The sequence below is a fragment of the Mobula birostris genome, chromosome 9 (assembly GCF_030028105.1).
Source record: "Mobula birostris isolate sMobBir1 chromosome 9, sMobBir1.hap1, whole genome shotgun sequence".
NCBI classification, from domain to species: domain Eukaryota; kingdom Metazoa; phylum Chordata; class Chondrichthyes; order Myliobatiformes; family Myliobatidae; genus Mobula; species Mobula birostris.
The window spans coordinates 11,328,331-11,354,514 of NC_092378.1; the positions used below are offsets into that span (position 1 = coordinate 11,328,331).

The 26,184-nt window shown below is 37.2% G+C and overlaps 2 protein-coding genes across 5 annotated transcripts in view; both read right to left on the bottom strand.

The window, feature by feature from the left end:
• The window catches only part of alx1 (ALX homeobox 1), a 38,636-nt gene extending 32,938 nt beyond the window's left edge, over positions 1-5,698 (bottom strand). Inside the window, exon 1 of the mRNA XM_072267489.1 lies at positions 5,269-5,698. Coding sequence (XP_072123590.1) covers positions 5,269-5,497 — 229 coding nt within the window. The 5' untranslated portion in view covers positions 5,498-5,698. The remainder of the gene's footprint in view (positions 1-5,268) is intronic.
• A 3,897-nt stretch (positions 5,699-9,595) lies between these two features.
• Positions 9,596-26,184, bottom strand: part of lrriq1 (leucine-rich repeats and IQ motif containing 1) — a 172,877-nt gene continuing 156,288 nt past the window's right edge. For 3 of the 4 annotated variants that reach the window (XM_072267486.1, XM_072267485.1, XM_072267488.1), the window contains 3 exons: positions 19,471-19,531; positions 18,960-19,080; positions 9,596-10,495 (listed from right to left, as the gene is read on the bottom strand). In XM_072267486.1, the coding sequence (XP_072123587.1) occupies positions 10,371-10,495; positions 18,960-19,080; positions 19,471-19,531 (307 nt within the window). In that variant the 3' untranslated portion in view covers positions 9,596-10,370. The remainder of the gene's footprint in view (positions 10,496-18,959; positions 19,081-19,470; positions 19,532-26,184) is intronic. The other variant, XM_072267487.1, reaches the window with a different exon arrangement.

Consider the following 26,184-nt stretch of genomic DNA (forward strand, 5'->3'; position numbering starts at 1 on the left):
GGGAACAATTAAGATAGGCATAATGAAAATCAAACTGTCATCTTGATACAATAACTGCAAAGACTGATTCTTACATGGAAAATCAGATAGTGAATTCTCACTAAGCATTCTTCACACACATGCTACACAGACACACATGCTAGGTACCTAAAACTGAACCAGACAGAACAAAAGCGATACATTAGGACTAATCATTACCTTGGATTAATTTTACTGAGGTACCATTGCAAGATACTGAAAATTGAGGAGAAATATTCCAAATATGTATTTTTGCTGATCAAATCTGCCTTATGCGGTGTCTCCTACGTTAGTGAGACACGTTGTAAATTGGGGGATCGCTTCATTGAGCTTCATTCGTCAAAAGCGGTACTTCGCGGTGGCCCATCATTTTAATTCCGATTCCCATTCTCGTTCCGACATCTCGGTCCATGGCCTCCTCTCGATGAGCCCACCTTCAAGTGGAGGGGCAACACCTTATATTCCGTCTGCATCGCCTCCAACCTCTCCTTCCGGTAAAAAAAAATCTCTCCCGCTCCCCTCTTCCTCTTCTGTTCCCCACCCTGGCCTCTTATGTCTTCTCACCTGCCTATCACCTTGCCCTGGTGCCCCTCTTCCTTCCCTTTCTCCTATGGTCTACTCTCCTCGTCTAACCCTTTACCTTTCCCACCCACCTGGCTTCAACTATTACCTTCTAACTATCCTCTGACCCCACCTCCCCCACCTTTATTTTATTCCGGCATCTTCCCCCTTCCTTCTCAGTCCTGACGAAGGGTCTCAGCTCGAAGCGTTGACTGTTTATTCATTTCCATAAATGCTGCCTCCTGCATATTGTGTGTGTTGCTTTGGATTTCCAGCATCTGCAGACTTTCGCGTGTTTATTATTTTTTTTGTCTTTCTTTATAAACACAACAAATATAAGGATACCCAGACATAAATGGGTTTCTAACTTGTGTCGTTGGTTAAAATCCGTATACAGTACTCGATAGCATTATATGTACTCGTTAGGACCAGGGCAGATCTGGCGCTTTTTTTAATTGAATGAGGCTTCAGCTGTGCAACACTGTAACGGTCTGAAATGCAACAAGTTCTCCAGAACTTTGAATTTCATTCTGATCCCGGGCAATTCCAAACACGACATGCGAGGGAATAGGCTCAAAATTGGCTTCAAACTGTTTAAACGTGCCTCATTTTCAAAATCAAAAAAGCATGCTTACGAGAGAGAAGAAGGTAGATCCACTTGTTACTAGGATTCTTACTTTGTTGTTTATTATCTCAGTTCTTTTTTAATTGATTAAGGATATTCGAAATCCAAAATAATTTCAGCTTCTGTCATCATTTGCTCGCACTGGCTGAAAGCTCTAAAGGAACCCAGGGGTCGCTTTATATGTTTTATGAGCTGCTGAAAAATTCTTGATCTTTAACGCTTCCCAAAAGTAAACAGCAATCTATTAGCTCAGAACCCTGTTATCGCTGTCTGCTCACTGTAAATTGTAAAACTCGCAGATTAGTTCTGGCAATACAATCCGCTGCTTCTATAACAGGAGAAATGGTTCTTTTTGTGGGAAACACTCGCACGTCGACTTTTTTCTGGGTATTGCGTTTTCAAGAACTCTGTGGAAACGATTCTTTTTTTGTGTAGTTGAAATCGCATCACCCTGTTATCCTTTGACTTTTTTTAATGAAATACTTTCCCTTGACAAAAAGAAACGTCAGTATATCTACGTGTTTTTACGCTATGCCTGTCTGGTCGAGCGGGTAACATAATTCTGCGCTTTTAACTCCGGCCTTTTCTTTGCAACCGTGAACACGGAGAGGCAAAGATAAGGATTCTCAGTAAATTAATTATTTAGTAGGTCATCCATTGGGAAACTGCTCCCACGCCCTCTCCCATTCACAACCCAACCCTTCCAAAAAAAAAGAGGATCCCTACCTGAAAACTGAACACACATGGACATTGGCTGAAACTGGCGTTCCCCATTTAAAAAAAAGGAAATCCGAGACTGAGTTTAAATTTCCCCGTCAGTTTCTGAACCAGTATACGATGCTCAGATTGTATTCAGGGTATTTAGCATTTCATTGGAATGATTGGTTGCATAATTTCAGGTGATTCGGACGAATACCGAACCAGTCCCGAGTTTAGGACCAATTTCCATTCGCGGTGTAAATTTCGAAATGAATCACAACTTTCCGGGCTATCTTTGCTGCCCAGCGCGATTACACACCGGACTTCAGGAACTAATTCGCCGCAGTCTGACTGTGGGATTTACAATGAAAGGATATAAAGAGCAATTGAAACCAGGTTGAATTAAAAGAACGAAGTCTGTGGGGTTTTGATTAGCCCACACGTCAACTCCATTCTTTGATACTTTTTGAAAATGATTCTTCCTCGAAAATCTTCAAAGTTTCGAATTAAATAAACTCCTTAATTTCCTTGTTGAGAATAAACATTTTCGGAATGAAACGTATTTGGAAAATAAAAAGAGCACCATTAAATAAGGCTGCGTTAGAATTATTGTATTAGTCATCTTCAATTTAGTACTTTTAAATAACGTTATATTATTACAGGACATCCCCTCTCTTATTACTGCCATCAAGGAGGGGGTACAGGAGCTTGAAGTCACACATTCAACGATTCAGACAGCTTCCTCCTCATTGCTATTAGATGTCTGAATGGACAATGAACCCATGTACACCACCACATTCTTCTACTATGATTCTGAGATTTAAATATGTGTGAATGTGTGTGTGTGTGTGTGTCTTATTGTAATTTATAATTTTTTTAGTAATGTACTGCTACGGCAAACCACATATTTCACTACGTATGCCAGTGATATTAAACCTGAATCTGATTCTGATCGCAAAATGTTCATACACTCAGGTCAGACCGCAGATTCTTTCCTTACTCTAACGTGTTTATCTGACACCAGGACCCAATTCAACATGGATTTGTTTTTTTTATATATTGAATTTAGTAAGCTGACGGTTTTTCGAGTGTGCATAACTTGTGAAATAATTCAGCAAAAGCCCAACATACTTGCACTATCAACTGAAGGAATTAATTGGAATATTGATCATTTCAGCAATTAGATAACATAACGTGCGTCGAAAGGCGTAACAGCCCCAATATGTCTATTTAAAAAGGAAGAAACTCGATTTTATGAATCCCGAAGCATAAAATACGTTGAAACATCTTTAGTGTTGTTCTTGCAGTTTGACTCTTAAGCACCACCAGACTATTATTCTAAATATATGCACGAACTCAGCTTTTCAGATTTCACAAAGTTTGTGCTTTTCAGTGTGTGGAGGTCATGTTGCATGAAAAAAAATCAGTTCAATGCCTTGATAATAATCTACTTTTTTTTCTCGCTCTCAGCTTCATCAGTTGCAGATTTCAAGGCATGAAAACTGATTTTGCCAGCGTTCATTTTAAAATAACTTGCGGCGATTAAATGGCATTCAGCGCCGTCTCTTGCGCAGTCCTGCTCATTTTGATGTAAACCGACGTTCACTTCCCCGGAAGAAAACAAACCAGATTCACCTTAGAGCAACACAACAATAGTGCTTGTGGATTTTTAACGGTTTATCGTATTCCGTTAGAGAAAATGTCGATAAGGTTGTCGGGTTTTGTGAATTTACATTCAGAAACGGGCGTCCTTAAGACGTTGGATGGAGTGAAATCCTGGACATTTAGACTAAAACATATAAATTTAAAAGAGCGGTCGTAAATCCAAGAATTGGTGCTTCTGTATTAATGCTAATATTTTTACTAAAAGGAAGTAACAACCACAAAGTGAAACGTGTTTCTTCATGAATGCATTCTGTTACAATTTGGAAATACTCTTCGATGATTTTGATTAAGGTTAATTGACTTCAGAAAATGCGAAGTTCAAGAAGAAAAGTAATTTTCTAAAATGTATTTCCTAAATAATCTCCTAAAATTATTTTTTCTAAAAATTCTCGGAATATAGCATCACCGGCAATGTTACTATTATGGCTAGGATTAGTTAGCATTGTAAGTTACTCAATATAACATAGGTGCTTAGTAGGCCACTTGAATTCTGTTCCAGCACTGGTCTATGCCGAGAGTCACAACTAGTTCTCATTGTTACTGCAATTAAAGGCCAGGGCATTTCATTGACAGTTTTGTTTCCTTATTTTCAAAATAGAAAATAATATTGTTGTGACGAGATTTTAATAAACGCTTAATTATTCCAGACAATGTATTATTAGTATTAAATGCAGCTCAACCGCCGTTGCGTGTTTAAACAAACCGATGAGAGAAGTCTGCCCCAGTCTTCTGGATTGTGGATATCAAATGACAAATTTTTCAAATAGTTACTGTGCGGTGGGAATAGAACTGAGCTTAAAATATAAAAGCCAACCCCTCCCCACCCCACCCAGGGCAGATTGGTTCCAACACCGAGATCCTGAGATACCTAGGTATGTTCAAGTACTATCAACCAGTAGTTCCTTGGATTAGAAATTGCTTGGGACAGTTTGGCAACTGATGATTGAAGAATCCACGATCCCTACCCTTTTTAGTATTCCCTTCCTCCCACCACGACCACTAATAAAGAAATCACCGACCCCATGGGGGCAGGAGACGGGCCCAAGACTCTGGACGGAACCCAGTTGTTATTTGCTTCAGGGATTTACGGTTTAAGAGCGAGGAATATCTACCACCCATTCATCTTTCAATTTTGCATAACTGTATTACACATCAATAAAGTGTATTCCTAAGTATCCACATTTATCGAATCACTGGAAATCAGCAAGTAAATTTAGATCCTATAACTCGACTACAGTTCGAGGTGACATCTTTTTGAAATTGTATTTGTGGTGGTAACGTTGAGAAAACGTTTCGCCACGTTCTCCCGACTACACAAAAGGCGACCGAAACAAGATAAATAGTCTGTTATGGTAACATATCACCTCTATTTCGAGGAACAAGCAGAATAAACAGCTCTTCCTGTTTGCGCTTTATGGGGACGAGAAGAAGGTACTGGAAAGCAAGTTACAATTCTTGAAGTGAATCGTATAAATAAAACTGTAAATATAATTGCGCAATATTGGCACAGCCCCAATTTAAGCAAAATTGCAACAGCCATGTGCATAGCAAGCGGACAAGCAAGCAATTTAAATGTACAGGGTACTTAATTGGATATTTGCCTTCATTTCTCGATACCTTGTTCTTGAAACAAATTAAATCTTACTCACACACTACGAATGAATTACTTTGCTGGCGATACTGAGGGTTTTTGCACCTACCGTTCGGACCGTCCTCGAGAACGGGTTTCCCCATTCTTTCGTGGTGCTCGTTGCTTTCCATATTAATAAAGGTTTGGATGCGTTTTGATGCATTTTTGTTATAGAAAGTTCCCCCCTCCATACTCTCCATAACTTGTTCCAAGGTCGCCCCTGTTCCCACGTAGTAGTCGTTCCCTTTCGAATGATGGCCAACGATAGAAAAATTCTCACTTGCAAATTCCATAATCATCTAAACCAAATGATCGATGACCTTGCCGGGTCTTGATTAGGCGTGATCCTTTCTCCCAGAGAATGAGTTCAGATTGAAAGTGCAGCTTTTGGCCGTGGATAAAGTTTCCAGAAACAGCCCTATATAGAGTAAAAGCGTTAGGCATCTGGAAGGAGCCTCCTCCCAATCAAATGAATATGCAAATCGCAGAAGAGCAATCTCCACCCAGATTACACCCCCACCGGCAATTGAAACGCATCGTAATGTGCCTTTGGCTGTCGAAAAGCTTTAGACGAGTTTCTGTTTCATTTTTAATACTAATAATCCATCAACAGTAAACTGTTTACGTCCGTACTGTCCGTGATATTTCTAGTTAAAATCACGTTGACCATTTTATTTGCATGCTTTGTTTTTGACGCGTAGGTAATCATGTGGCCCCTACACACACACACACACACACACACACAGAGAGAGAGAGAGAGAGAGAGAGAGAGAGAAAGAAAGAAATGACTCTGGCAAGTAACGCTTGGCAGAGCATTAAATTTGCATATTCCGGCAGATCTATACGGTAAATAACAAGCCGACCGTCTGAAGCTACGAGTCCCCGTTGTTTTGTGCAGAATTCTGGGATCGTACCGAACAAAACAAATCAGCCAGTTCATCAGCATCAACAAGTACAATGGGTTATTTTATTCAGACAATTTATACAAAACACCACCTTCATATCAGGTGGGTCAAGATGCAAATCTCACAGGAAATTTAAAACACTTCTCTATTCTTCCGGTAGGATGAAAATAAATTAGGGAAAGTGCTGTGCAGCCGGCAGAGCATGTGCCGGTATAGTGATGGAATAATGGAAATCTACCTTGTCTCGCAGCATTTTACTATTTGGAAATAATGTAGTTAGTTGGAGCCTCCACAGGACACGTGGCGGTGCAGGCTCGAAGGGCCGAATGGCCTACTCCTGCACCTATTTTCTATGTTTCTCACAGTATATTCGCACCTTGGCCGTGGACCACATATTGCTTATTTATTTACATTATTGGTTCTTCTTTTTGCATTTCTACAGCTTGTTGTCTTCTGCATTCTGGTTGAACGCCCCATTTGGGTGGTCGTTCATTAATTCTGTTATTGTTGGTATTCTATAGATTTGCTGAGTATGTCCATGTATGTTGACCATATGCAATTTGATAATAAATTTACTTTGAACTTTAATTCATTTTAAGTAAGAATAACACGTTATATTAACACCCTGGAATTTTTCAGTTGGTCTAAATTGTTACTGCATATGAAAAATAATGCCAATGATTAAAAACAGTCTGTTCTTTTTTTATTTTCTACGTATAATAAATTTATAAGACAGCTTAAGGGTACAGAATGAATGCTTCCTTATCACATTTCTATTCTCACTTCCCCCTCTTACTGTTTAAGCAGCTCAATTGATTTCATTTGGAAACTTCTCTTTCCTTCTACATTGTGCTCTCACGAACGTAGTCTGTTGTCACATTCGCCGTCCAGTTGTTTCAAACAGATTTATTGGCGCTATCATTTTTCACCTCATATCTATATGACGGCATTACGCCACGTTCGGGTTTATAATCGTTTTTCAGTGGACAATAAACGTTCTTAAAATAGTGAATTTACGATGACTATGTTAAGTAGCGTTTAATAAGAAAATCTGTTGGAGGTCATAATATCTACCTATCAGGAGCATAAATACACGATGAACAATACTCTTTTTTTCGAAAATTAATTGTTTATTTGATTAAAATAATTTCTGCAAGGATCATACTTTTCAGGCACCACGTGCGCTTCAGAAACATAGATTGCTTACACGGTTTGCACAGTGACAGCTCCGCGGGTTAACTTTTCACGTGACAACACTGACACAGCATGTCTTATCACGCTTCTACCGAGGACAGATCAGGAGAAAGCTTAAAGCAACAAACACAAACGACGTAATATTGGACAACTGTAGTGGCCCGAATCGGAATGCAAACATCAGGTGCAATTTGAAAGCATTCTGTTGATTCAAAGTGAACAAGACATTTACAACCACCCCGAGGGTCTCGAACCATCACTCAGGCATGTTAAATCACGCTACTGACAACAAGAACCACCTCTATTTGAAAAATACGACAAGATAAGTTTAGCGAAAATTGAACGTTAGCGGTCTTGGAGGTTTACAAAACTTACCGTGCATCTAAGGGCCGTTTATGAGCGAGGTTTGGTGATCTTTATTTGGCGGTTATGTTAAATCATCTGAAGTCATCAAAATGACTTTCTACTCTCAATCATTTGTTTGGGTTTGCTGTATGAGATTTCTTTTGTTTGATTTGGCAAACAAATGCATTCGACTTTTTTTCCCCCCATCAGAACATTTCAGGAGCACTGCTAAATCCAATTTTTACTCCTAAACGACATTTAATCATTGCAGGATACATCCGGAAGTGCAAAAGTTCTCTCGAGAGACACGTCGACAATGTGTGCGGGGAATTCTGTAATATCCATATTCGGAACCAGTAGGAAGAATCCAAAAAAAGAAGGACCCTATTGTTGACTATAGGGTTTCCTTCGAATATATATTTATATCCTAATATATTTCCAAGAGATATAACATAGCGATTAGTCTCTGTGACTAACATGGATGCTGTACGGGAAGGTAGCAAACAGACTTGTGAGAAGTGGAAAATACTACAAGGATTATCAAGGAACTGGGGAAATACATTGACATTAGCCGGTTTTACATTTTTGCAGTGGAGCTGTTGTGTATGCCTTTCTCTTAGGATGGTCACACTTATCAGGGTATGGCAATGAAATTTCCTGCTGAGGTAATGCGGCTGCAACTGTTCGACACTAGAATTTTTAAAAATCGCCTTAAATTGAGTTAAATCCCTATCAAATTCTTGCTGCATCTGGAAAAGAAATGCAAATAGCACATCAGATCAGTCGTTGTTGGTAAAGGGAAACTACATGCTTGGATGATATTACATTGAAGTTTTTGCTCTGCCGCAGGTTTACACCTGGAAACAGCCAGAACCATCCTTTTTTAAGGCGAGCCCCTTCCTCACAACCAGCCGTATGGGGTCTCCCAGCTGAAGTTCGAGGTTAGCAGGGGTGTAGAATACTATATGTCCTGGGTTAAGACAAGCGCTCTTCCACATTTATTTCTTCCATTCCTTGGTCCAGCTTCTTACTTAGTGAGATGACACCATCTAAATCCCAATGTTTTAAATGATAAACAAGAGAAAATCTGCAGACGCTGGAATTCAAAGCTACACACAAAATGCTGGAGCAACACAGCAGGCCAGGCAGCATCTATGGAAAAAAGGTACGGTCGACGTTTCGGGCCGAGACCCTGTCCTGCCGAAGGGTCTCGGCCCGAAACGTCGACTGGACTCTTTTCCATAGATGCTGCCTGGCCTGCTGTGTTCCTCCAGCATTTTTGTGTGTTGTTTGAAAGGATTGTCCGTCTCCATGCCGAACATGATTCTCCGCCGCAGAAAACTGCAGCTCTTCCGGTGAAAATATAGTTCTCCCTAGTATTTTTTTTTGCAGCACAAAGCCACCCTTCAGCATAGTGCTAGTAATCTCCCTTTCAGCATTTTTCCTTCCAATTTTAGTTTCTTCAAGGTGCAAATATAAAATGCATGAAGCCTAACACGAATATTTTGTCAAGTTTTAAAACTGGCATACCTGCAGAGTAAGTTAAAAAAAAAACTAGGAGGAAGCTTAAACTGCCACTTCTAACCTTAAAAGCAATTGTTTTCTGTAATATAATGAACATTATTTTCTGATCTGAAAAACTGCTTTTAAATCAGATCGTTGCTGCTAAGACAGTTTGAGATTCCCTTTGAAATTTGTTACTCATAGACCTTTTTATTAAAGGAGACACTCAATTAAACAATGAAAAGCAGACCCTACTTTGAATACAAAGCATAAGTTATTTTTCTGGATTATTACTGCACATATTAAAAAACAGTAAAATATATAAATTGCCATGGTACAATTCTGAATAGAATTCACTTCAATCTGAAAAAATAAAGTTATTATGAAAAAAAACTGAAATTATGCATACACAGCATGAAAATCAGTGGTTTCCCATTTAATTACATACAAAACTATATACTTGTGGGTTCTCCAAATCATTAGCTCTATTTTTCAAAGATATGATTAAAAGAAGCATACGTTTTCAGTGAAGGTGCAAGATAGAAAGAGCTTTTCTTAAGCAGAATAGAGAAAAGTTAGCGAAGCTGCTAATTTGATTTAGGTGTACAAAACGTTGAAGAGTAATAATGTCATAGCATTACATTCAAGGATGATATACTGATAATGATACATCAATAGTTCTAATTCATGTGCAATGCATATTGCTTAATTTATAGATTATGAACAGTTACAAAATAAAAACAGTTTGGGACAGTTACAATATAATACATCTTTATAAATTATTCAAAAGCAGTAAGATCTTTGAATGCATTCTGAAATATTTAATTTCATGCAGATTAGGTGAATCGTGTTCTGTCATTGCAGTCAGTATAGTGTTAAGATAGCTAAGCATAAGAATTATCACATTGTTATAAATGCAAGTTTTACATTTTAGTTTTCATTGTTTTTGTGAAAATTACCAATAGAAACTACATTTCTGAAATTAATCTATATCAGAATAAAATGATATAACAGTTAATGGTCTTTCCATTATGAAATTGTCATCAATAACCATTATTTTGTTATTCAACTCTGTCAAACAACTAGAGTAATACAGTGACAGTTAAAATAATAATTGAAATCTCTGGCCAAACTCATTGAACATTCCAAATTTTAGTGCCATGACCTTCATAACAGACACATTTATTAATTTTGTTATGCAAGTTCCTATGAATGCAGGCAATAATTAGGAAGATTTTTCCCTCCTCTTGCCAGTTCCCCATCCTGTACTAAGACGCACTTGATTGTCACGAAAGGATATGCGTTCATGTTTCAGGGGTTTGGAGCCAGTCCTTGGTGGTACAGTGGCTTCTATTTGTAAGATAAAATTGTAACTACGTTAGTTAAATTGTAACCAAAATAAAAACAATTGAGAATAAAACAGTTAATTATCTGTATATTTAGCATATTATTTGACAGCCATTTTGAAAATTGCACATGGAACTGAAGATATATTGATAGAACAAATTTCACTGCTTTAAAAGCTTTTAAGTTTTAACTAAATGCTCAGTACCCAATAGCTGATGTTGCCATACCTAAACTTCAATTATTTCCATTTCCTTTTCATAGAAATAAGGTGACAAGTCCCAGGGGAATGATTTGATCACTGGTTACTGGTGTCATGATGCCACATAAAATAGGTACACGTGGCATAGAATATTTTAAATAACATTATTTAGAAATAAATGTTTAAAAGGTGCCTTTAACTGTAGAAACATACTACATACTTTATTTAAAACAAAATTGCCTGTGTGATAACACATCACAAAATCAGAAGTTTGTTTTATTTAAAGGGATATTACTAGACCTCAAATAGAAGACCAAAACACTTCCAAATTCAGTCTATGAAATGTTTATTGTGAATTTAATAGTTGTACCTAGATGAATGCACACAATACTCCTCACTATAAGAGAAAACACAAAACTTTTAATACAATAGCTTCCTGGGAAATCCCAAGCTAACAAATAAAAAAATAGTTATGACAAGGAATATGTTAAGTCAAAATCAAAACCAGTTTGCCAGAACCAAGGAAAGAGTCATATGATGCAATTGTACTTTAAAATCTGATGATCTTATTGGTGCTGCCCACTAATACAGCCACAGAGATGCCTGAGCTTTACTCCTTGTGTAGTATCTTTGTCATGCAAGACCTTAAGGAAAATCCTTGCAGAAGGGCAGCTTTCTTTTAAAATAGGTCGCTTGCTATTTCCTGTCATGCTTCAGTTTTTTTTCTGCTGTGTCCGTGGGATGACCTTTTCAAACAATTACAGCTGGATTTTCGAGGAAAAAAAATAGAGCATCAGCAATCGCAGATCTTAGTCTACACGTCAGGATGAATTTTAAATAGATTCAAAGAAATTTAATCCATTAAGAATGTTGTAGTGTTGGTGCCATCAAAATCCTCACCGATTAATAGGCTAGTTATGGTTTTGTTAGCCAGTCCTACTAAATTATTCTTTCCTTTTTAAAAGAAAGCACTTTACCTTTTAAAAAAAATAAAGAAAAAATAAATAGTTATTTAACACACTAAAATTGCCTAGTTACTCACAACTTAAGTAGAATTGGGGTTGGGGGGGGGATAGTTGCTGTTTCACTCTTTATAGTGATATCAAGATTTCTTTAGAGTGGTAACCAGTGTTATTATTTACATTTTCTGCATCTTAATTAGCAATACTGGATAGAGGAAGGCTTCATATCGATATTTAAAATTTACGTACACAATCTTTAACTGAAAGTTAACAAATACTTTTGCATGTAGCTCCAATCTTTTCTGTTATATACTGTTGTATGAATTAACAAGTTATTTATTATGATTAATTGAAGTTACTACAATGAACATTTACAAGTAATTTAATCCATCTGAAAACAGTACTATATTTCATTTCTTTCATACCTAAAACCACCACGAACAAATTTCAATACTTATAAAATTCTCAATGCGTAACCTAATTTTATATTGTTGTTTCAAATATTACTGCATATATTTTTGGAGTGTGGCTAATAAAGAGAAACAAAATCCTTTTTTGTGTCCTTCAATATATCAGCAGCAACAATCATTGATGCAGCAAAATTAAAGCAGAAGAATGTTGCAAAGCACTGCCCTGAATTGCGCTCAGATGAAAACGTGATAACAGACTTGTGATCCACTGAGAACAGTACAGGCCCAGGTACAGAAGCCACTAAAAACTAATTAAAATTGCTAATGAAATGTCAGCCTTCATTTCGAATAGGCTGCAATACAATGGAATGTGAAGTGCCGTGCAGATACTGTATACAAAATACTGGTTAGACTGACACATACAGAGAATTGTATCAGATATGGGCATTGCACTTCAGAAAGTGTAAATAATAGGTCAGGGGATGGTTAAATGCATATTCAAACAAACGTAACAGAGACTAGAAGAGCTATATTAAATGTACAAGTTGCAGAGACCAAGGTTGCAATAACTTTGATACGGAAGATTAAGTGATGATGGAGCTGGGTTTTTTAACATGATAAATGGGTTCCATAGGGTAGATGAAGAGAAGTAATTTTCTGTGGTGTGACCAAGCAATAAAAGGGAGAAAATGTTGATTTGCATTCTTAGACAACAAGTGCTGTCAATGTTTTTGCTGTTGCTACTTATAGCACCTCCCGACCCACCTTTAGTTACTTCAGTTGTTCCACCAGCACTATTTTTTCCTTATACCACTGATTGATCACATTCTTTTTTCATTCCTAATTTGCTTAAATCTGCATTGCTTTGAGACTGAGACCTCCGACTGGAAATAATTCATTAATTATTTTCTCAAACCATTCATGATTTTTAAAAAGCACTACAAAAACACAAAAATAACTCAAGTTCCTCATCCTGTTAGCACTTTTGTAGATCTCATTCACATTGACTCCATTGGCTTGATTTCCTTCTTAAACAATGATTGCCAGAATCAATCATAAATGCTCAATTTTACACCAAATCAGTTTAATGTACTTTTATTAATCCTGCATTCTATTTCTCTACTATTAAAGGTTATTCAAACTATCTTCTGGACTATAAGTACACTTCTAAGATTTATATATTTATACACTGGGTCTTTCTGTTCTTGCACTTCCACCAAAAATAAGCAATTTAATTCATACTATCATTCAATATATCATTTTATACTTCTCTGCTTTTAACTTTATCTGCCATGTCCATGCCAATTGTACCAGAAAAAACTGTTCATAATTACTTCGTTTTCTGTTGTTTAGCTAAAGTTGTATTCACAACATTTCAGCATAATCGTGTGTTTTGATTTCACTAACAAGAGATTATGTGATCCTCTTTAAAATATCTTTAGACATCCACATGTACATCAATCATATAACTACAGTAATAGAACATAGCCAAAACTTAGCTGATGGAATTTAAGAAAACACTACAACTTAATTTATTTTGGATCTTCATTCTCTTCACAATATCACTAGATGATCCTAATAATGCACAAAAATATAAAAAATATGCATTGATAAAAGCATTTTAATAGATCCTTTATAACGATTATTGGATGTTGATTATTTGTTTCCCAACAATGTGTACTCTTTGTATATTATCAGCCAGCAACAGTGTACAAAGATAACAAATACTGTTCTATAAATAAATTACACAGTTAAATGAATAACGGAGTAGAACTTTCTCATTGAATCATTTCATTTTTATTGGCATATGTTTAGTTTAGCTGTGTTCCAGTTGTGGGGAGACATTGTTTTAGTACAGGGAAGGATGTAAGTGTTAGAGATACAGGTATTTTTTTTAATTTGTAGGCTCTTTAGTTTGGGAATGCAGATTCAAGACAATGTTGATCTAAGCATCCTAACAGAAATAGTTCCCTGTCATACAGCACAGAAAGCGGCCCTTTAATCTGCTGAATGCACATCAACTATTGAATGTTTACACTAATCCCATTATTCCCCTCATATTCTCAACTCCCCCAGATTCCACCATCACCTACATACAGTAGCTGATTAACCTATTAATGTGCATTCGACTGGGATGTGGGTCCAGGAGTCAGTTTTAAAATCTAGTCATTGACAATGGTGAGGTCTCAACCCTACTAGCTACATAACTCTGATGTGTGGTCTGAGTTCTCCAGCAAAGGTCTAAAGGTGGCTGATGATATTAACTGTTCCATCCAGTTTTCTGAATGATACAGGGGACCCAGTAAAGGTCATTATATTGCACAAGATCAAGCAAAATGCTGGAAACAATCAGCAGGTCAATCTAGGGAGAACCAGAGTCAGTGTTTCAAATAAAGACACTTTCTCCATTGCATATACTTTATATACAGTGTACAAAGTATACTTCACTCCAATTGTCTTTATATCAACAGATAAAAATGATTTTCTATTGCATACAACAGGGTAATGCTATTTAATTTCAATCCAGATAAAACCAGCATTTTCGTTTAAGGGCAGTGTAGAGGAAAGATCAGACTGAATAACATGCCAAGGGAAAATCCCACATCAAAAAAATGCTTTATTTGTGAACAGCTAAACCATAAACCTGAGCAGAGCCAGTTGATAGTTGAGTTCTCATTCTATTTTGGAGTCCAGAAAATTCTGGATATTGTGTATTTAATATTTAAGTAATATTTCGGTAACCTTGTGTGTATATTATATATAGATTGATTTATTAAGATTTCTGATTTGCTTAAATAATTAATTATGGGTTATATGAATTACAAATGTCATCACGCTAGAATGTGGTACATGCGCACCTCACTTAAAGTAAACACGAAGTTAAATATGCATACCTGGACTCCCATGTCTTCTTTTGAATTAGTTTAATGACTTGAAGTTACAAAGCATAACACTGAAGATCAAGAATGACTTAGCAGAACATTACCTTAGAAAACCAGGACCACATTATATCTTGGGCTTCATTAGTTGCATCTATTTATTATTATTTGGAATGGGAGATCTTACTTTTATTTATTAGTCACCAAATAAAACTTCGGTAATCAATTGCCCTTTTATAATGAGGTGCTATGGGGAAAATCACAAGGCTAACTGAATCACAAATTCATGTAACAGAGTGGGAATGGGGGTTAGTTTCCAAAATAGTCAGAATCAGAATCAGGTTTATTATCACCAGCATGTGATGTGAAATTTGTTAACTTAGCAGCAGCAGTTCAATGCAATATATAATCTAGCAGAGAAAGAAAAAGATTATAAATGTTACATGTTCAAGGAGATCTGCTTTTTTTTGTGAGAATGATGTAATGGTCTTTTGGAGGTCACCTGATGTGATTTTCCCACCGATGTGAGGTCACGTGATGACATGTGCCCTGTGACTATATAAGGGTCGACCCAGGTGATGCAGTTGGTTTTTAGGTTTGTAGATTTCCAGGTAGAACGTGCTGTGCCTCCATTTCTGCTGCGTTTGTATTTATGACGCAGTTTCATTTTTAAAACGGTTGTGCGTTCTGTTGAAAGATTCCATATTACTCGGACTGGAAATTTGTGGCTGGATGTGCCAATTTACTCAATTTCAACAGTTGAAGGGAGAGTGAAGAATTTATCGAAGGGTTGAGAGAAGTCGGCATCGTTTAGCAGTTTAATAAAGAATCGACCCTATTGAGTCTTCGCTGGAGGAGTACCTGCATCGAGATAACTCTTGCCGGAAAGAGCAAAGAGTTTATGCAAAAAGGTGCTCTCGCTCTCTAAAGGAATTTAAGGTCAGTTGAACAGCAGTAAAGGTGCGTCCGTGAAGAAATCCTTCTCCAGAGAAGTCTCTCCCAATTGAATGTGTAAAACTGTTGGACTTCCGAAGTTATCGTTTTAAGAACTATATCTGACTGTATCGCTTTAAGAACTGTTTTTTCATTTAACGCTTTAAGAACCAGTGCCGAGTGGGGAGTTGGTGAACGACTGCATATCTGTTAACTTCCGGCTAAAGTTTTCGTTTGTTTTCTTTTTTCCCATATCATTTATCGGTGTTTAATAAATGTTTGGTTATTTTTATATAACCTGTCTCGATTAATATTCATTGTTGCCATTTACGTAACAAAAATAAAACATAATAATAAATAAACAAGTAAATCAATTATGTATGTTGAATAGATTTTTAAAAATGTGCAAAAACAGAAATAATGTATATGAAAAAAAGTGAGGTAGTGTCCAAAGCTTCAATATCCATTTAGGAACAGGTTGACAGAGTGGAAGAAGCTGTTCCTGAATCACTGAGTGTGTGCCTTTAGGCTTCTGTATCTCCTACCTGATGGTAACAGTGAGAAAAGGGCATGCCCTGGGTGCTGGAGGTCCTTAATAATGGACGCTGCCTTTCTGAGATTCCGTTCCCTAAAGATGTCCTGGGTACCTTGTAGGCTAATGCCCAAGATGGAGCTGACTAGATTTACAACCTTCTGCAGCTTCTTTCGGTCCTGTGCAGTAGCCCCTCCATACCAGTCTTTATGACTATGTCGATATGTTGGGACCAGGTTAGATCCTCAGAGATCTTGGCACCGAAGAACTTGAAACTGCTCACTCTCTCCAGTTCTGATCCCTCTATGAGGATTGGTATGTGCTCCTTCATCTTACCCTTCCTGAAGTCCACAATCAGCTCTTTTGTCTTACTGACATTGAGTGCCAGATTGTTGCTGTGGCTAGTTGCGATATCTCACTCCTGTATGTGCTCTCGTCACCACCTGAGATTCTACCAACAATGGTTGTATCGTCAGCAAATTTGTAGATGGTATTTCAGCTCTGCCTATCCACAGTCATGTGTATATAGAGAGTAGAGCAGTGGGCTAAGCACTCACCCCTGAGGTACACCAGTGTTGATGGTCAGCGAGGAGGATATGTTATCACCAATCCGCACAGACTCTGGTCTTCTGGTTAGGAAGTCGAGGATCCAATTGCAGAGGGAGGTACAGAGGCCCAGGTTCTGCAACTTCTCAATCAGGATTGTGGGAATATAGTATTAAATGCTGAGCTATAGTCGATGAACAGCATCCTGACGTAAGTGTTTTGTGTTGTCCAGGTGGTCTAAAGCTGTGTGGAGAGCCATTGAGATTGTGTCTGCTGTTGACCTATTGTGGTGATAGGAAGATTGCAATGGGTCCAGGTCCTTGCTGAGGCAGGAGTTCAGTCTAGTCATGACCAACCTCTCAAAGCATTTCATCACTGTCAATGTGAGTGCTACCGGGCGATAGTCATTTAGGCAGCCCACATTATTCTTCTTAGGTACTGGTATAACCATTGCCCTTTTGAAGCAAGTGAAAACTTCTGCCCATAGCAGTGAGAGGTTGAAAATGTCCTTGAATACTCCCACTAGCTGGTTGGCACAGGTTTTCAGAGCCTTCCCAGGTATTCCATTGGGACCTTCTGCCTTGCGAGGGTTCACTCTCTTTAGAGACAGTCTAACCTCGGCCTCTGAGATAGAGATCACAAGGTCCTCAGGTGCATCAGGGATCTTCACAGCTGTAGTTGTGTTCTCCCTTCCCCCAGACCAGTACAGAATCCAACGGCTCACAGCCAGCTCTGGTGTCTTCTACCAAGGTGATCACAACTGGCGACCCCGAGGCAAGGGGGCCTGGCCTTCACCAATGGGCCAGTGAATTGAACTTGCTGTGTTCTACATTACCAACTTCCATCAGGGTCCTGCGAATGCAGTTGGAACACCCATACCAATCATTTCTATCACTTGTTGGATTGCACACCATATTTGGCAGTATTACACCATATGATACTAAATATGATTTTTATTTTAAACCCATGTAGGCATTTGGCATGTGTGTAGAAACACAACTTCAATACAATTCCAATCAAGATGTAAATAAGGTTGAAAGAGTATAGAAAATATTTACAAGGATGTTGCTATGTCTGGACAACCTGAGTTATAAAAGATTGAATAGGTTAGGACTACATTCTTTCGAATGTAGAAGATTGAGAGGAGAAGATTTGATACAGGTAGACAAAATTATGACGGGTATAGATAGGGTAAATGCAAGCAGGCTTTTTCTACTGAGGTTGGGTGGGACTACAGACAGAGGTCATGGGTTGAGGGTGAAAGGTGAAAAGTTTCAGGGGAACATGAGGGGTAATTTCTTCACTCAGAGGGTTGTGAGGATGTGGAATGAGCTGCCAGCTGAAGTGGTGCACATGAGCTCGATTTCAATGTTTCACAGAAGTTTGGATAGGTACATGGATGGTAGGGGTATGGAAGACTATGGTTTGGCACAGACTAGATGGGCCAAAGGGCCTGTTTCAGTGCTGTACTTTTCTATGACTTTATAAAAACATGCAAGAGCAAAATATTTGTGTTGCTTTGTTAAAAACATTTCAGATTTGAAGTCATATTATGAGTTTATTTTAAGTAATATATAGAGGACTGACCCCCTGAACAGAGTTTCAGTATTGGCTCCTTTCAGTCTTAAAAAATGTTCAGCATTTATCTTTCTATTATGTATATAGGTACCTCAAAATTATAAGAGTCATCTTAGAGAATAGACACTTTAAACCGTTATCTTCAGATTATAGACTGGTAAAAGATAAATAAAATAACTTATTGTCTGAGTCTACCAGTATTTGGCAGTGCACTTTTGTTTGTCACTTTAACTTTCTGAGTGGTATATAGATTATAATTTCTAATACTTCATGAAGAAAACATATATTGCAGCAAACTTAATTTAATACCGTACTGCAAGTACAAATGAAGTGTTAGGAATTATTTAAGTAAATTTCAATAGCTCCAATATATTGCGGCGATTTACATTACAAGTAGTGGTTCTGAAGAAGCTGGAATGCTGACTTACTTGCAGATCCTGACGAATGCCAGTGACTAACCTCGACTCTGTTATCTTGCCGGTTTATAGCATTGCCACTGGTTACAGAGAGTAAGCCTAAGTCAGGGATTTCTCTGCCTATAGGACTTGCCTGAAGCCATAAAACAATAAATTATTTGTTCCGTACACAAACTGTTAATTTTTTGAACATGGAAAATGTTTATACATTTCATTTAATTAGTGTGACATTGTGGACAGCAAAGTATGCAAGTGATTATTTGTTGACAGCATAATATTTCACATTTTTATTCAATAACTTGTTAAAACTCCAATACCAGCATAATGAAAATTAATCCTTGAATTGATCCTAACTAAAAAAAAACTTCATTTGCATAATGCATATAGTTAAAATCTAAATAAAAGAAACATTTAAAAGGAAAACTGAACTGCAAATTAGGCAGAAATTGTATAATATTCTGTCAGAAGGTAATATTCTCCCTTTGCATTAAAGTAGTTTATAGTTGTAAAAAAAAATTCTTACCATGAGCTGAACACGACCACCATTCAATACCTCTGGGTCCATCTCTGGCAGGAAGTGATGACTGCAGAAAAATAAATACAAACATATGAGAATAAGATTCCATGAGACCATAAAATATAAGGTAAAAATTAGGCCATTTGGCCCATTGAATCTCCTCCATTTCATCATGGCTGATCCATTTCCCTCTCAACCCCGTCTCCTGCCTTCTCCCCATAACCTTTCACACACCAACTAACCAAGAATCTATTAACCTCTCCCTTAAATACACCCAATGACCTGACCTCTACAACCACCTGTGGCAACAAATTCCATAGATTCACCATCCTCTTGCAAAAGAAATTCTTCCTCATCTCCGTTCTAAAGGGCTGTCCCTCTATTCTGAGGCTGTGCCCTCTGGTCCGAGACTCTCCCACCACAGGAAGCATCCTCTCCTTATCCACTCTTTCAATGCCTTTCAAAATTCGATAGGTTTCAGTTCTTCTAAACTCGAGTAAGTACAGGTCCAGAATCATCAATTAGTCCTCATACAATAAGTTTTTCATTCCCAAATCATTTCCATTAACATCCTCTAAACCCTCTCCAATGACAGCATATTCTTTCTTAAATAAGGGGCCCAAAACTGCTCACAGTACTCCAAGTGAGGCCACACCAGTGCCTTATAAAACCTCAGCATTACATCCTTACTTTTGTATCTAGTCCTCTCAAAATGAATGCTAACATTACCTTCATATTTCATCTTTTCCCACCTTATGGGTTTTTAAGTTGCCTTCTGTTGGCTTTTAAAAAGCTTCCGAATCCTCTAACCTCTTACTAAATTTTGCCCTCTCTTTTGCTTTTATGGTGGCTTTCAGTTCCCTTGTCAGCCATGGTTGTGTCATCTTGCTTTTAGAACACTTCTTTAGGATGTCTTTATCCTGCACCTTCCGAATTGCTCCCAGAAACTTCAGAGAATTTCTGCTCTGCCGTCATCCCTGCAAATACCATTCAAATGGTATTGCAAGAATAGATTTTAGTTAAGCACACAGTTTTGAAATTCTATTAATATATGATGTGGAAATAACATATGCAGAGTCAAAATAAACTCAACCTATCGCGGGGTAATCACTTGGAACCCAATTGCACTTCATAGCATAACTCAATGATGCTAAGTTCCCCTTGGGACACCAATTCATTTATTTTTTGATGCAATAGCAGAGAGCATTTCATAATCATCAGCTGGATGGTTCCAAACAAAATTGCATTTCCAATTGCTTATTGAAAGTTTATTTTCTCATAATTTTATTTTCTTTTTTAAATAGCATCAATCCAGACCTTACAGCACGATGATCTGTAAAACATACTTTAATTTAATGCATTGAAAGTATATATTGAAACATATTAGACTGTATGAGAAAAAAATTCTATTAAATTGTAAAATAATCCAAGCACAAGTATCAATTGATTCTACAAGTTGATAATTTTAAAGCAGACACAGCTTATCTACATCAGCTCAAACTTTTAGTTTCAACAAACACATCAGTCATGCTTTAAACATAATTAAATACTGCAGCTTACTCTCAGTTTATGTAATTGAAGAAACAGTGTTCAAAATCTGTGTAAGAATCCACTCTGCTTTTCTACGTTAGTGAAACATGAACTTCAACTTTATAAAAGCATCATTTTGATAGTTATAAACATGAGACAATCTGTAGACGCTGGAAATCCAAAGCAACACACACAAAATGCTGGAGGAACTCAGCAGGTCAAGCAGCGTCTATGGAAATGAATAAACAGACGATGTTTTGGGCTGAGACTCTACTTCAGAACAGGCCCTTTATATCTTTCCCACACAGCTGAGTTTACCTATCTCCTTCTAAACTATTCTCCTTCGCCTTTTTATTCTGGCATCTTTCCCCTTCCTTTCCCGTTCTGAAGTAGGGTCTTGGCCCAAAACATCGACTGTTCATTCATTTCAATGGATGAAGCCTGATCTGCTTTGTTCCTCCAGCATTCCCTGTGTGTTGCTTTGGATTTCCACTCTGAGTCAGCTATTCATGCAGTATTTCATAATTTTGCTCTGTGAACTAAGTCTGTTTCATCCTTCTAAAGTGTAAAAAGTGCTAATGAAACTGACAATGCTGATTAAAGGAATACTTTTGACTATATCTGATCATTCAGCAGTGCATATTTGAATTCTGGAATTGAACCCACGTGTAAATTGTATGAATATAGTGATAACATTAGTTGCATCTTGAATAACTGATCAATTATTCAAGTGAGCGAAAATTCAATAGTTTATATTAGACTGGCAGTTTAATGCATTTCCACATAATACATGCCTGCCATTCAATGTACTATTGGGATAAATGAATACAAGACAACAAAAACATACACTGTAACAAAATGCACATGATCACTCCTAAAGAGCCTGAGGGATGGTAAAGACATTTTATACAGCGTGTCTAATGGCTCCTTAGGACCAGTTATGGCAAGCATTCAGCTGCAGGAAATTGTGAAAGAAAAGTTATATTCTGAGTTTTAGTTTTAGATTAAGAATCAGTGTGGGTAGGGTGCTGCTGGTCACTTATTTACCTCTCCCACCAAGAAAGATGTCTTTTCATAGTTTCAGGCCATCCTACTGGCACTCTGTAACCGCACACCTTATTTATTTAGAATTACAGTGTGCAAGAAGAGAACTTACCCAGATGTAGAAACAATTCCTTAGACAAGCAATCTGGCAAATTCATGTTCAAAATAAACTGGAGTCAAAGAATAATATTGAATGGTGGAAAAAAAATGTATCACCAAATGTTCAAAGCAGTATTCCCTTCATTTTCATATCTTCTGAAAAAGATGTTGCTGATTTCAGTGTGAAAGTGAATCTTCTTAGTTCATTCAACTAAGTTTTGAATAAGAACTAAAAAGTACAGAAATGCAAAGGCATTGAAAGTATTATTCATCTACAATATCACTTCTGTGAGTTTCAGAATGAAAATCTTATCTGCTGAAGAACTGTACTCAAAACAACAGAACAACATTCCAAACAGTTAAATGTGATGTGCCTGTCTGTGAACATTGCTCAAAAACTGTGAATAAGTCTATTTTAAAATCCAGTCATTCAACTGAGGATGAACTAAAATAGCTGACAATCATAATCACCCTAAAAATGGTATACGAAGGCAGTGCTCAGAATCAAAATCAAATTTGATATCACCGGCACATGTCATGAAATTTGAAAAACTTGCAGTAGCAGTACAATGTAATACATAATAGAAAAAAATTGTGAATTACTGTAAGTGTATATATTAAATAGTTAAATAAAATGTGGTGCAAAAATAGAAATAAAAAAAGTAGTGAGGTAGTGTTTATGGGTTCAATGACCATTCAGAAATTGGATAACAGAGAGGAAGAAGCTCTCCCTGAATTGTTGAGTGAACTGTCTTCTGGAAAAGGCTGTGGTTTGTTACAAGGAACATTTAGCTAAGCTACTTCAGAGAACAGCTGAAGTGAAAAAGTATTGTTGTGGCATTGGGCTAACATGTTTGCTAGAGGTCACTAGATTTTCTATCTTGAAGGAATATGAATGAACCAGTTGGGTTCCGACAACAATCTGAACAGCTTTGTGTTCCTTTATTAAATTATTTATTAAATTAGATTATTAAAAGACTGAACTCAAATCCTGGTGTGAATGGAACTCACAAAACCTGGGTTAGTCAATGCCTCTACGTTTTTTGTTCTGCAAAATCATCTTTTATCTAATACAGTTTGCCACATCTAACTTGTTAAGGCTTAAATCAAATTTATAATTACTGTAAACATTTCCTTAACTGCAATAAATTGTTGAGCTGGTCGGTTTCATCTTGGAGATTTCCTTCTTGACTATAAGACATTGGAGCCAGTTTATGCTGTTCATCTCATCGAGTCTACTCTGTCATTTGATAATGGCTGATTTATTTTCCCTCTCAAGCCCAGGATTATTTCAAATAACTTCATAAATATACAGAATAAGAATGCTTCCATATTCTCTCACACTCTTTTCCTCAGTTATAGGTAAAGATTGTACCAGGTTACAGCAGGGTTCTGTTCCTGTGAACCTGACCACAAACTGAGTTGTCAGGCTGCAGAAGATGCCTGAAGCCCTGTAGCAGCAGGCAAACCTATCCTGCTGGTCTCCCATTTGCACGTACAGGCTGTACACAAGTCAGGCATTTGTAACCTGCGGAGGAAAGGTTTTATTTTGTGGGCTTAAAAGGACATACTTCTATCTGTAATAATTAAGCTTGGAAACTGCAGAACACACACCATATTACTGTGCAATTGTAATTCAATTTGAAGATGAAATAAAACCATAATGAATATTACATTCCTGTATAGTTTCCAATCCTTCCAGATCCTTGCATACTAAGGTGTCTGATAACCAAAAGCTTATTCATGCACATCTTACTTCCATAATTTGTCTTTTACCTGGAACGCATTCAGAAGTAGATCTTCCCAACACTTGTGAAAGATGCATTAGGTTCACCAGAATAGATGCCAACCTTTAAGGTCTGGGTAGGTTCTCTTTAAAACCATAAGACCATAAGATAAAGGAGCAGAATTAGTCATTTGGCCCATCGAGTCTGCTCCGCCATTCACCATGGCTGATCCAATTTTCTTCTCAGCCCCAATCTCCTGCTTTCTCCCTGTATCCCTTCATCCCTGACCAATCAAGAATGTAATATAATTAATGTTAAGTAGTGTACTTCCTCACTTTTCTTTTGGATTACTTCCACTCTGGTAGCAACTCTCAGTCCTCCAACTCAGTCAGCGAACAAGACCGATTCTGTGGCCACTGACACACCACTTTACCTGCTTATATACATACCCATAATAATGACAGATATATTGCCAGGTCAGTAAGATGGCAGATATAAGAAGTGCTTGAACTAAATCGATAGGAAATGCTTCTACTAACCCTAAATTATAGACTATTAGTAGCCACCTCTTGATCCCGCACAACCCTGATCCATTTCCACAACTCTTATCCATGTACCTCAATCTATTTGGTTAATGGAAGTCCAAAATTCTCGGATTCATATTAACAATTGATTGAGCATTAATTGAAATTATAATTTATAGAAGAGAGTTCTAAACTTCCACTATTATTTGTTTGTAAAGGCATTAACCTAACTTTATTCCTGAAATAAATGTCCATAATTTTTAAATATGGTTTAGTCCTGAACACATTTACCAAGCTGCTCATCATCTTTACTTCGTCTCCTACTACGCAGTCACTATTTTGACCTGGCAAATTGACTGCAAGTCACCTCCTTATAGACATCTGTATAAACAACAGGTTCTGCCCTTGTAGATGTCCAAAAGTCAACATTGTCCTCAAGTCTGAAAACCTATGATATGATAATCACTTGATATATAACCATAGTGATAACCATTGTCCCTCCACAGCAATGTAATGAATGGCATTTAAAGCAGCTGAGACTAAGAACAAAGAACAATAACTAAATTGGAGAGAAATAGAGAAAGCTAGATCTGCAGGTTTTCTCTATATAGCATCACATTTTTTTGCTGCTGTTTGCATGATTTGTTCTTTTATTGCGGGAGAGTGGTGGTTTGATGTTTTTCTTTGAAAAGCTTCCATGGTTTTTTTTTTCATGGCTGCTTGTGGGGAAGATGAAACTCAGGGTTGGAGACTGCATACATACTTTGATAATAAATGTACTTTGAATCTTTGAGAAACCCGATCAAGAGCCCATGGAAATTAATACAAATAATAGACATAGGCACTGCTGCAAAGATTCACTCAGGTTACTCAGGTATGACCTATCCTTTTTATATTCAGATGAAGGTGGCTCATTACATCATGCTTAATTATAGACTTTAATAGTTTACTGATAAGAAATTTTAGATGAATGCCTTGAATTTCTTGGTTTCCCTCCTCCACAGTATTCTAAAAAGTAGAATAACTCAACCAATTTTACAAGCTGAAAGAATGATTTATGTATCAATAAAATTTTGGAAGATTACAGTCAGGACATGTGTAATCTTCTTATCTTGCTATTTTGCAGATATAATTTCATTCCCTATTTCACCATTTATAATACCATTAATATCACTTCAAGTTCATTTCATTTTTATCATCCTTTTGATAATAATTTGCAATACATTTTGATAATTTTTATTAACATTGATACTTCTTCCAAGATTCTTTGCATACTCTTTTCTACAATTATTATATTTTGTTTTGCCATCTTTTGCTATCCTATATCATTTATTTGTGCTAGCTTTTGCCTTTTTGTTTACTTTCTCTTTTTTTGTCTATCAGCTCTGCAATCATTCACAAATTTGCTCTCCATAAGGATATAAACACTTGTATTGAATGAATTCCACTGATCTTTTTTTCATCATGCCACAAGCAAGTTTGCAATAATTACTCTGAACAATTTCCTCATTACGTGAAAATCAGTTTTGCCCAACTCCAGAATCTTCGTAAACATCTGTTTTGCCCCCTTTTCAAAGGTTCATTTATTATCAAATTGTGCATCCATATACAACTCTGAGATTCATCTTCTCCAGATAGCCATGAAACAAAGAAAGAACATGAAAGTTGTTTCAATGGAAACATAAAACCCACCCCTGCACAAAAAGAACAGCATCCTAATCAACTCCCAACCCCCCTGCGCGAAACGCAACAAGAACGTCGACCACCAAGCCCTCCCTCTCCCCGCACAAAAAAAA